The sequence below is a fragment of the Falco rusticolus genome, chromosome Z, assembly GCF_015220075.1.
Source record: "Falco rusticolus isolate bFalRus1 chromosome Z, bFalRus1.pri, whole genome shotgun sequence".
In the NCBI taxonomy this organism is placed as follows: Eukaryota; Metazoa; Chordata; class Aves; order Falconiformes; family Falconidae; genus Falco; species Falco rusticolus.
In genome coordinates, this window is record NC_051210.1 from 41,233,099 (window position 1) to 41,245,138 (window position 12,040).

General features: G+C 34.3%; 1 protein-coding gene across 10 annotated transcripts in view; it reads left to right on the forward strand.

Moving 5' to 3' along the window:
* The window catches only part of AGTPBP1 (ATP/GTP binding protein 1), a 66,929-nt gene that overhangs the window by 13,326 nt on the left and 41,563 nt on the right, over positions 1 to 12,040 (forward strand). For 8 of the 10 annotated variants that reach the window (XR_005101894.1, XM_037373486.1, XM_037373484.1 and 5 more), the window contains 9 exons: positions 3,545 to 3,675; positions 4,205 to 4,272; positions 4,662 to 4,725; positions 5,058 to 5,204; positions 5,508 to 5,639; positions 7,507 to 7,600; positions 9,083 to 9,120; positions 10,652 to 10,860; positions 11,361 to 11,538. Coding sequence is in view for 9 of the 10 variants with exons in the window: in XM_037373486.1 (XP_037229383.1) it covers positions 3,545 to 3,675; positions 4,205 to 4,272; positions 4,662 to 4,725; positions 5,058 to 5,204; positions 5,508 to 5,639; positions 7,507 to 7,600; positions 9,083 to 9,120; positions 10,652 to 10,860; positions 11,361 to 11,538 (1,061 nt within the window). In the remaining variant the exon portion in view is untranslated. Of the gene's footprint in view, positions 1 to 3,544; positions 3,676 to 4,204; positions 4,273 to 4,661; positions 4,726 to 5,057; positions 5,205 to 5,507; positions 5,640 to 6,374; positions 6,462 to 7,506; positions 7,601 to 9,082; positions 9,121 to 10,651; positions 10,861 to 11,360; positions 11,539 to 12,040 lie in introns of those variants that run through there. The other 2 variants (XM_037373490.1, XM_037373491.1) reach the window with 2 other exon arrangements.

A 12,040-nucleotide genomic window follows, 5' to 3' on the forward strand; every position in this document is an offset into this window, starting at 1 on the left:
GTGGTGTTTGATAGCTTTCAGAAGGAAATGGTGCATGGTTTGTTTATGGATGTGCTTTCTTTCTGGTTACAGTTAATGACTGAAAATATTTTGAGCTTCGACTAATGATCTGAAAGAGAAGTTCTTGTTAAAATTTCAGACAACTTGGAGCTGGAAAGATCTGCAAAAATATGGGAGGACCACATGATTTCAAAGTACTGTTATGAAATGTAGAAAATAGTTACGAATATTTGATGGAAATATGTTCAAGGTAGTAGCATGCTAAGAGAGGTATACTGCTGGAATGGATAAAGGACAGTTGGATTTGTAGTGAGGAGAGCCAGAAACAGGTTAAACTGCAGGAAGAAAAGCTTTCCAAGGAGAGGATACAAAATGTTAGAATGAAGTTGCCTTTGATTATTAATTCACCATTTTTGCAGGCCATTAAGGACTGGTTCGGCATATGCCTGTCACGAAGAGCCACTATGGTGTTCATCCAACTCTGAAAAGAATAGTTTATATGATTTTATAAAACTTCTGGTGCTTCTTAGTTGTAATTTTTATAACTAAAGGTAGTAGAGACTCTGTGTAACTATGGAGTGCTCTGTGAGAAGGCTTTAGAATAGTAAATTATTTAGAATAGGGTAGTGTGAAGGAAGTTTCATCTGTTAACAAGAAGGGTTCTTCATATTGCAGGCAAATACGTCTTATATGAAAGGCTGACCGCAGTGTTAATGGTATTCATGTGAGGTTCTGCAATGTCAGCAACCTGAAGAGGAAATCTGTCTCTGACAGGACACAGTTTTTGTGGTGCCATTTTGACCATGCCCTTCATTTACCTTGCTGTTGATTAACAATATTAAATTTCATGGTGCCTCTCTGTTTTGTAGAGCTATCTTCTAGGCTTGGATCCTGAATAATTTGTTGGTCAAAACGTTTGTATTTGTATTACAAGTATCAGAAAGTGTCCCATTGCAAATTGGGCTTCCATTTTGTTCTTAGGTCAAATGCGTGGTGACAGCCGTGTGACTACAGGAACAGAGCTGGTCAGGCTGGCTGCCATAACTCCTGTCCTACAGCCTTTTTGATTTACAGTGTAGACATTGGAAGCCGTCACAGTATTATAACCACTAAGTATATTAATGTAGAATATTGATAAATAAAAGTACAATTCTTGTTTTAAGAGGAAAACTTGGTCATAGCTAAAAGGAAATCAGGACTTCAGTTTATATTTCAGCATAGGCTCTGGGCTGGTGTTATTTTCAAGAGCACTTTATTTGGTATACTGAAGATGTGAAGTTGATTTGGCTATATTTCTGTTGGAAGACTTCTTGCAAGATGGATAGCCTAAAACCCTACTAAAGATATGTTTTTAACTGCTACAGTGAGTGCTTATTGCTCTTAACAGAAACTCCAGCCTCAGGAGGAGATTATACCTCTGAATCTTAGGGCTTAAACTGTTCTACCACCCAGTAAGTGGGAATGACTTAGCCTTCCTAAACCTTTTAAAGCTTTTATTAAGTATGGAGAGGTTACGTTAGATGCTAACTTTCTGTACATGTATGTTACTTCTGTGTGCCGGTGTTGTTTGATTTTTTCAGGCCACAGCAGTAAAAAAATCAGGTTTTCTCTGAAATGTTAATGCCTTAATGAAATGTTAATGAAATGTTAGTTTTGTCTTTACAAAAAGTTACATTTTCTTGTTTTGTTTGTTCCTAAGGGTCATCTTTGCTTTCTTGGGTTGTTCCCAGTTTTCAAGCTACATTTATTTCATTGTGAGAACAATGATATAACACAGTAGAAATTATATATACACACACACAAATTAAAGCAGTAGTTCTCTTACACATTGGCTTAGATGTGGGATGGCTGGACTCTTACTTGTTTTGATTGTGAAGCTGGTGAAAATAAACATCAGATAACATCCTTTGGAAGTTTGTCAGTTTGTGTACCAGATCAACAGAGCTTATGGATTTCATTAAAATCTTGGGTTTATTTTGGAGTATTTCAAGTTCAGTGGATAAATGGAGGGGTAGGAATAAACAAAACAAAACTTATGCAAATAATAACGGCTTTATACTACTCAACCTGGTTTTGGATGATGAGAAAGGATTGACAGGATTATGCTTTACTCATACAAAGAAAGTAGTATTTCAGCAAGCAAGACAGATCTATTTTAGATCAAAAAATACTTCTAAATCAAAGTCTATCATATAACTGAGAAGGCAATATACAACATAACATTGTTTTGATTTAAACGCTAGAATTAGTGTAATCATTTCTTATTACTGGTGTTAACAGCTTGTGTAAGTATCATCTGTAATCTGAAATTTTTTTGGTTATGCTTCACATTTAGAAATCAGTGTAGAAAAGTGAAAGTGGTGGAAATGGTTTTGTCAGCACCTGTTATATCAATTTGCTTTCAGCAAAGTACAGTGCAACCTTTGCTGTCAGCTAAGTTTTTCCTTGGTTTTAACATTTTTGTCCACATCTAATTTAATTATTTTAGTAGAGTTAACTGTGTGTGAAACGTTTTCACAGATGTAACATGCAAATAAAAGACTAATAATTCCTCATTGTTATAAACAAGTGACAGTATTTATAAAGCAAACTTTATATACTTTAATTTTTTTTCAGATAGAACAGTATGTGTGTAAAATGAATTATTGTTGATTATTGGAGGACTCTTAATGCTACAAATGTGAAAATTCAAGGTAGCTAATCATTGGAAATCATAATTTCCTCTAGTTAATTATGTGACTATAATTCAAATGTTAAACATTGGTCTAAAAATCACTTTCATGTGGGAATGTGAATCTCCGAATTATTCTAAGTAGTTGTTATGATTTAAAACTGGAGAGCAAATGAAATGATTTCTAGACTGACTGTATTTTGAATACTATAAATATTTAAGTTCTTTCTTTATAATCTACCTATCTATATGAATTCCTGTTTTGAAATTGTTACTTACATTAGAATACTTTTAAAGGCAATTTTATGATGTCAGGCCAAAATACCCTTGTGTTCAAAATGAACCCAAATTCTGATGGTAGCTCTGGGCACCTTCGGAAGTTTTTTCTTCAAAATAGTGTTCTTTTTCTTCAGCTGGTGGGTGCTAGTTTGTTGCCCTCATGAATGATCATCTTTTCTTCCACTTCTGAAACACCAGCCTGTAAGACAAGTCTTTGCGCTGTTTGTAGCCAGTTTTTCCTTGAGTGGCAGGTTTGATACAGTATCCTGGCACTTAACATAAACTATATTAAGTATAAATTACTCTGACATAGATAAGCAGCATTTGTACCTCTATCTGGATGTTATTAGCTGCATCCAATTTCCCTGTTCACAGTTGCTCTTGAAGATGGTGTTATATATAATTAGTCTGCTGCAATGCAGGGTTGGCAAAATCTGTAAATCTGCAAGAATTAAGAAGAATTAAGACTGTTTTCCAATCAAGATAAAATATGAAGGTGAATTAGTCACTTCCCTTACTAAGACATGGGATTTCTGTTGTTATATTTTGGGGGTTTTTTTCCTCTGATTCAGATGTAAAAAATCTTTCTTGTAGTGTGTCTACCAGTTCTCGGACAATGTCTCTGCTGTCACAGCTGGAGAAGATCAATTTGGACTCTGTATTAGGAGAAGCAGACAATGCCAGATATATTACCTCAAAGATCCTTCATCTCGTTCAGAGTCAAGGTAAATACCTCAGTTTTGTGGTTTTAGTAGTTTTCCTTTTGAGCCTTCCTTCTTGTACTTCTTCCTTGCTGGATTTTTTTTTGTTTCTGTTTGATGAACGTGATTATCCCTCTGTTTTTGGCACTGTTTCTTGAATGCACCTGTTTAAATCCATGTTTAATGCTATCTGGTACAGTATTGGTTACGTAGTGTATTTTGTATTGTCAGACAACTATAATGTAAGTAAAAACTCACAGTAGATACATATGTGCGTAAATATATATGAGAAGCAGAAGTATCTGGAAGAGACCCTTTCTATAGACTTTTTTCTTTAGATAGGGCATGACAAGATTGTTGAACAAGTGAAAGGAAAAGTGAGTGTTAAAGTAACTTAAGACTTTTACTTAGTTTGATATACATATATGCAGGTTTTAGTAGGTTTGATTATTTGCAGTGTGGATTTTCTGATCAATCTGTATATGATAAAATTTCAATTTTTTTTCTGCAAGCTAGTATATTAAAAGAAAAATGGTCTTTTTCCCACTGGCAGAAAAAACCAGGAAGGAGATGACATCTAAGGGCTCCACTGGAATAGAAGTTATCCTGTCAACCTTAGAGGTAAAACCTTCTAATCTGTGTGGTTATGGGTACATAGCAAGTTTTCATTTCATCATTAGGCTTCATGTTATTAAATATGTTGTTATCTCAGCTAGACTCCAAAACTTGTGTGGGAGTGTAACGACTAGATATGGAACTTAAGAATTCATCTCCCCTTTTTTAAAATATTCTAAGAAATTGTCAGCTATCACTTCTAATTATATGACATACTACAACCTGATTTTAATTGGTTTTGTGGTTAATTCAGGCTGCATAGTGGGATGGTTAGGTGGGTGGTTACATCTTAAGTTCCGTTTGACTGAGGGGTGGCACTTTCTCTGAGCTTTTAAGTATCTAAACCACAGTAAACTTCTACGTTAAACAAAAAATATCTGTTGTTTGTACTGCAGAATACAAAAGATCTTCAAACAATTCTAAATATACTGAATATTCTCATTGAGGTAGTCTCAGTTGGTAAGTTTTCATTAAGGAATAATTTGTGATTTTACTCCTGTATTTTTCTGCAGAATTTTGGGGTTGTTTTGTGTGTGCTTGCTTTCTGGTTGTTTTTGTTTGTGACGTTTGCTAAAGCTGACTTACATGCCAAATGACATAGACTGAAGTCACCTTTCAAATAATCACACACGAATAATTTATTTTGCTGTAAGTCTAAGTCCAGCATGTTCTTGCATAGTGCAGTCATATATGCAGAAAATATTGCTGTGCTAAAGACTTTATGGTAACTGTAACTTAGATGTTTAACTGTTCTTTGGCTTCAGAGATACATGTTGAGTGTTAATTTCTAGGTGGTGGTCGGAGAGCAAGCATCTTAGTCACTAAAGGAGGGACACAGATCTTATTGCAGCTGCTTTTGACTGCCAGCAAAGACACTCCACCAAATGAAGAATTAATGGTGCTTCTTCATACTCTTCTTGCAAAAATTGGTCCAAAAGGTGATAATGATAGACTTAAGTAACATGGCTTAATACTTTACAGTTTTATAATTGAAACTCAAGAAAAAAAAATCTTTCTGTTACTGTGTAAGCATCTTTCTATTATTGTATAAGCATCCACTTATTCAGAATTGGTAGAGGAGAACAAGAGGAGGAGTAAAATAGAAGGGAGGAAAGAATGGTGAAAAATAGATGAGCAGAGTTTACATTATCAGTAGAAGGAATTCACAGTTCATTTAACTTGTATTTTTTGATAATAGTTTCAAAATTAGTGTGATTGATCCTGTATTTTTTTGATGTCAGACAAAAAGATTGGCATGAAAGCAAGAATTAATGGTGCCCTAAACATATCATTGAATTTAGTGAAGCAGAATTTGCAGAACCACAGGCTAATTCTGCCATGTCTTCAAGTATTAAGAGTTTATTCAACCAACTGTAAGTATTGCAGATAATTATTTTCTTTCCCATGTGATATAATTTTTTGTACCTGGATACGGTTAAAATATCATATCTAAGGGCTTGTTTAACGTTAGAAGTTTAAAATAATTATTTTTAAAATGGGAATTTGCTTTTTATAGTGTCAAATTACTTAAATTCTAGTAGAAGCTGTGAAGTATGTATGTACTTGTGTATCTTTGGTTTTTGTTCTCTGTGTGTGTATATATAGAGAGAGACAGTTGAGGGGAGTTAAGCAGTGCTGTTGAATGTGTGGAATTTTGAGTCATCTAATTTGCATGAATGCTGATGCTTTAAGATCTAAACCAGAAATGCTAGTATTGTGTTTGCAAAAGGCACTTTATATTAAAAATTTATTCTTTTTATTATACATTTTGTGTGTTATTATTTCATTCTTGATTGCTACTTTAAAATTGGTTCACACGGGAAATATTTTGTTGATTTGTTTAACATTTCCCTTATGCCTTATGTTGAAGTGCCCTACTCTTGGACTAATACTCTTCTACAAGAGCCTAATTCATTGTTGGGCAGGCAGTAGGAAGCTATTGAAAATAGAGTGGTTCTTGCTGTATCACTACTTGCAGTTAGGTGCTCTTCAGTTTTTCCTTTGAGCTCAAAATGGCAATTAAACCTCATAAACAGGTGGGACAAATTGCAAACATAACGACATTCCTCCAAGAGAATTGATTTGATGATCTGTAAGATTGTTTTCAGGACATTCACATGAGGATCTGCTTTTCATGAAGTCCCAATGCTTTTATGATGTGGAAGCTTTATTTCTATTGAGCTGTCTGATAATAGGTAAAAATGCTTCTAAATGGAAGAGTTTAATATAGATAGTTAAATAGCTTAGCTAAAAACTCATCATCCTGAAAATGGGGAATCAAACTAATCTCTGATTTGGATTCTGCCTAGATCAATGCTGTCTTTCTGTATTTCCCGCTCCCTATAAACAGAAAAAGTAGTGGTTCATTATGTTCTGATGGGTAGTACTATTTAAAGTTTGTGTACAGTTACTACCAGAATTCTTAGATTCTGGTGGTGTAATGTTGCTGCTAATGATGATGAAATTGCAACTTGGGTTCAAGAACTGAACTCCACACTAATAACACCATTCATTATGTTTAAGTCAATTCTTAGTTGCTCTCTCCCTGCTTTGTTAGGAGTGCATACCGCTAAACTCAGTTGGGAATTGAATTTCTGTGCCTGTTTCAGCAGTTTGTATTTTCGGTGGGCATTGGGCTTCAGCCATATGTACGTCCAGTGTGCTTTTCTTGAACATAGGTCTTAGAATAATTTCTTTTGATTTATTCCCTTCCAAATAAATAATTTTTTTTGAGAACTTATATGCATAACATCGCTCAGGAAAGCTTGTACCAATTGGTATTTCTAAATTTCACAGGGAACGCATGGCTTTCAAATCCTGGTGGACATACCTGTCTGTCCTAATACTGAAGGGTAATAATAGCAAATCATAGAACTTGTCAGTCTTGAAATTCTAGAAACCCTGCTGTCTTGATAAACTGAGATTTTTTTTTTCCAGAAAATTCTTTTTATGTATATTAATAACAGAGCAGAAGCATGCATTGAAGTAGTACATGATTTTAGTTGTAAAGTAATATTTTTTTTTCTTCTTTTCCAAGTTGTATCAGGATTGGATTATCACACTAAATACATGGAGAGTACTGTTTGCTTGTCGTTGTATGTCTTGAAGCACAAAGTTATCTTAATTCTGTACTTCAGAATTAACTCACATGGATTTTAGTTTGAGTGTATTGGTTTTTTTTTTTTCCTTTTGACTTTCTTATTACATTATCTTAAAATGGATTGTGTTTCACTCTTCCAGCTGTAAATGCAGTATCCTTGGGAAAGAATGGAGTAGTAGAACTGATGTTTAAGATCATTGGCCCTTTTAGTAAAAAGAACACTAGCCTTTTGAAGTAAGTAAGGTCTCTTTAATATAGTGTGTGGGAAAATCTTAGATACACTTCAAAACTTACTTGTAAATGAAAACCAATATTGGAGAAATCAAATGTAATTTATACTTGAAAGTTAAAGTGAAGGGAGTTGGGAAGGAGAAGCACAGATCTGACAGTTTAATTTTACCCAGTAGACTAACACAAACTGTTTGAATGTCTAGTTACAGTGCTGGTAAAAGAATATAAATGTTATTTTTTGCCTCTAATATTCCTGCATAGAAACTATGCAATGATTATCCCCAAATCAGGACAAGCAGATTAAGACAATCCCATCATTTTTCAATTTGTTGAGTTAGCTCCCGCACCTCCTTTGTGTTTTCAGAGTGACATTTTCTATTTTATTTTGTAATTTAATTTCCTTTCTGTTTTACTTCAAAGCAATTATAGACTCTTAGAACAAAAACATAACACATAGACTAGGAAGCACCAGCAATATCTGTGTAGTGGGCTATTGTGTTTTAAAAAACACATTCACTGCATACCTCAAAGTAGTGAGTTATGATTCCACCCCTGGCACCCTTGTATTTTTCTTTTTTTTTTAATATTTTTTTTAAAAGTCAATTCAGTTTAAAATAGACAAGTGGATCTAACTGGACATAGCCCTTTCTTTATACACTACTACCTTTTTGAAGCACATACCTGTGGAAAACTGAATTTTTCATCCAGTTAGCAAAATAATGATCTTGTATAGTTCATATTCTAATTTCAGTCAAAAAAAAATAGTGTTATCTAATCTGGTATTTGTGGTCGCTGGAGTATCTTTTAAAAAAAAGCCCTGCCCCTTTAAGCCCCAGCTAAAATTAGATATGAACTTACTATCCCATGATGTGGAGTAATCATGATACCCTTGTTTATGGTCTAAGATCAGATGCATGAAGTCTATCTTTACAAAGAGGGTAAAAATAAGTATATACATTTTCTAGTTGTAGAACTTGAGTTAATTGAGACAAGATATTTGTGTACAAAAAAATTTTACAATGATAATCTTGTATTATAGTACAGCTTGATGAAAGTTACTTCTCAACATATTCATGCACTGCCAGTTTTGACCTACAGTTTTCTAAAATCGTATCCTTTCCTTTGTGGCAGTACTTGTTGCTGCTAACATAAAACATGGGTTTCAGAGGTATCTCATCCATTGGGTGTGGTTCATAAACATTGCATGGTCATTTAATGGTGTTCTTTTGCAAACACTGAAAGTTTGTATAGCCATTGCATTGATACTTTTAAATTTCACCATCAGGCTTCAGATGTAGCAGCGGTGCGTGGTATTTTAGTAAAATCAAATTTTAAAAGCAAAGTCTGTGATACAGTGCAACCAGGAAAACATGAGGATGGATGCTAAATAGATCTGTTAGTAGTAAATATTTTGTATGGCTTTACAGTGTTGTAGATTAAATTTACTGGTAGTTGCTGTTTTGACTTTTCTTGTTATGTTGACAGGGTTGCATTAGACACGCTTGCTGCATTGCTAAAATCAAGTAAGTGCTTGACTGCAAGAAACTCTTTAGTTGAGAGAGATATATGTGTGTGTATATGTATGTAAAACTTTAATATTAAGTCTGTGCCCAAATCAAAATCAAGAATAGGAAATGTAGAAGTGAGGCTACAGTTTTACCTGCAGTCTCTAGTGCTTTAATATTTGTGTGGAGTGTATAGATGTTTAAAAATTAGTTACTGTCTCTTCAGTTATGCAACAGAAAGGCTGCACTGCTTTTGCAGAACTGATCTGGATCCAAGGTGGAGAAATAGCCTTTTACACTCACCTCAGCCCTCCAGCAATAGGTATTTATAGTTTAACTCCTGGGCATCTTCTTTATATACGTATCTGAAAATATCTGTTGGATGGCAAGGGAAAATACAGGGTTTCTTCAGGAACCTTTATGAATAATTAGGTATTATGTCTTAAAGACAAACTTGTCAGTGATGCTCATGAATTGAAAACAAGTGTAAAAAAACGTGTGGTCTTGTTCCCAGACACTGGCTGGCTGGGCCAGCAGCAGTGTGCCCTGACAAATGTCATATTTGCAGACTTTGCACCAGGATTGTAACTGACAAGGAGTTAAAAACATTCTCTCCAAAGAGCTGCATAAAATCTACAGCATCCCTGGTAGTTTTAGTGGAGTTGGATGAGAACTGAGGTGTGATTAGATTTGCAGAAAAACATTTCAGGCAGATGACAGGAAACTTCTGTACCAATTATTACAAGTGCTGAGTTTTCGCATGTTCGATTAGTGTGATACCTTGGTCTTACAAATTTCTGTATTTGCTAATTTTGGAATTTCTGTTTGGGGAAATTTAGGGAAACAAGTATTTTTGTATTCTTGTCAGTATTCAGTTTTGTAAATTGGCAGTTAAACTTTAATGCTGGGGAAAAAAATAAATTTTGAAAAGATGTGTCTTTAAAACAGGAGGGCTTGCACATTTATTTTGAGACGTCTTATCCAGTCATTAGGGGTTTTGACATTGTAGCTTCCTACACTATATTGAAGTGAAACTTTTCATAAAAACACTAATCTGTGGTATGTAGAGTCCAGTTGTCATACTGATCATGCAGTATTTGGGGTATATATTTTGAATTTATCAAATTTGAGTGATAGTTGTTGCAAAACTGTACAGATTATGAGTGGTAAGAAGTTTGTTTCAGATCTCATGTCTACACAGTGTGTGTGGCTAGATATAGATATGCTTTATATAAACACTTTTTTTTTTTTTAAATTTGCTAGCTAACTGTATCTTACAATTACCTTTAGATGTAACATACACTGTTCTTCTGTAAACCATGAAAATTACATGCAATGTTATTCCGAAGAATGAAGTGAAGGCTCCTGGCCTCAGTTATTGAGCCATTTCTGTTCAGGATGATGTAGAACTCTGTTAAGTGTGGCTAAAAACTGCTTTAAATGAAATGATTCAGCTACTTGGGTAAAAAGAATAATTTTAACATTGATTTGAAAATAATATTTAAGTAATTGGGCAATTCTTAATTTTTTTTCCCAACTTTTAATAAAGAAACAAATGCCAGGAGAGCAGTAGACCGAGGATATGTGCAGGTGCTTTTAACAATTTATGTTGACTGGCATCGTCATGATAGTCGACACAGATACATGCTGATACGTAAAGGAGTTTTACAGTGCATTAAAAGTGTTACAAACATCAAACTGGGAAGAAAAGCATTCATTGATGCCAATGGGATGAAAATTCTTTACAACACTTCACAAGTAAGTTTATCTCAGTAGTCGTTCTTTTTTTTGTTTGGTTTTTGTTTGTTTGGGTTTTTTTTCTGTTGTTGGTTTTGCCTCTTTAGCTTTAAAAACAGATCCTGACCCCCAGTTTGTCATAGTTCTTTTATGAAATTCATGGTCATTCCTGATTATGGGGGTAAGGATTATTTTCTGTACTTGACTGAAGCAGAATGAAAGAGTACAGAATTAAATTAGTATTTGCTATTATTTGGCTGTGACTATCTCTGGGAGGGGCTGTTGACCTTAGTTTAAAAAAACAGGTCGGGGGAGAAATCTTTTCATTCTGAAGTATGGGGTTTTTAAACAAAGTGAACTTGAGTTGGTAGAAATTATTCTGGCCTTCAAAGGAGACATTAATAAAATTTATTGTAAACAAAATATTTTGCTACTAGTGAATCCTAGAAATTGGTAAAAGAAATGGAGTTTGACTATTAGTTTGAGAGATACTTTTGTCTTCATTATTTTCCTGTTAATAGGAGTGCCTTGCTGTAAGAACTCTTGATCCCCTTGTCAACACATCCAGCCTAATAATGAGAAAATGTTTTCCTAAAAATCGTCTTCCTTTACCAACTATTAAAAGTGCTTTCCATTTCCAACTCCCAGTTATTCCTGCCAGTGGTCCTGTGGCTCAGCTGTACAGTTTGCCTCCTGATGGTATGGTAATGTTGTATTTTATCTTTGAGTATGTCTAACATTGCTTTAGGTAGGTGGAATCAATTGCAGTTATTTGTGTTCTCTGCTAAAACTTGGACACTGAGACTCTTCTCAGCTAGCAGAGGACCTGTGACTGTTAGTGTAGCACATCAATTTCTAATGTGAAGTTTTAACTGATGAAAATTTTGTCCTTATGTATGTGGTTATATTTCTGAGGTATGAAATGAAAAATAAAACGGGAGCTAAAATGTGATGTTTGTTAAAGTCTGAAGTGTAAAACATAAGTTATACGTATTAATCTACAAACTAAATGGGCTGTCTTTATAACTCTCGTACCATATACATTCCCTTATGTGAAATTTAGTGCACATCCTGTTTTACAGGAGTGTATATTCCTTGTTTTCTTTCTGTTACTCTGATAAACTGGATGTAGTGAATTTAGATTAACATGTGCCATTTGAAGCACTGTTTTTTAAATTACTGTGGTTATTCCTTCATTTAC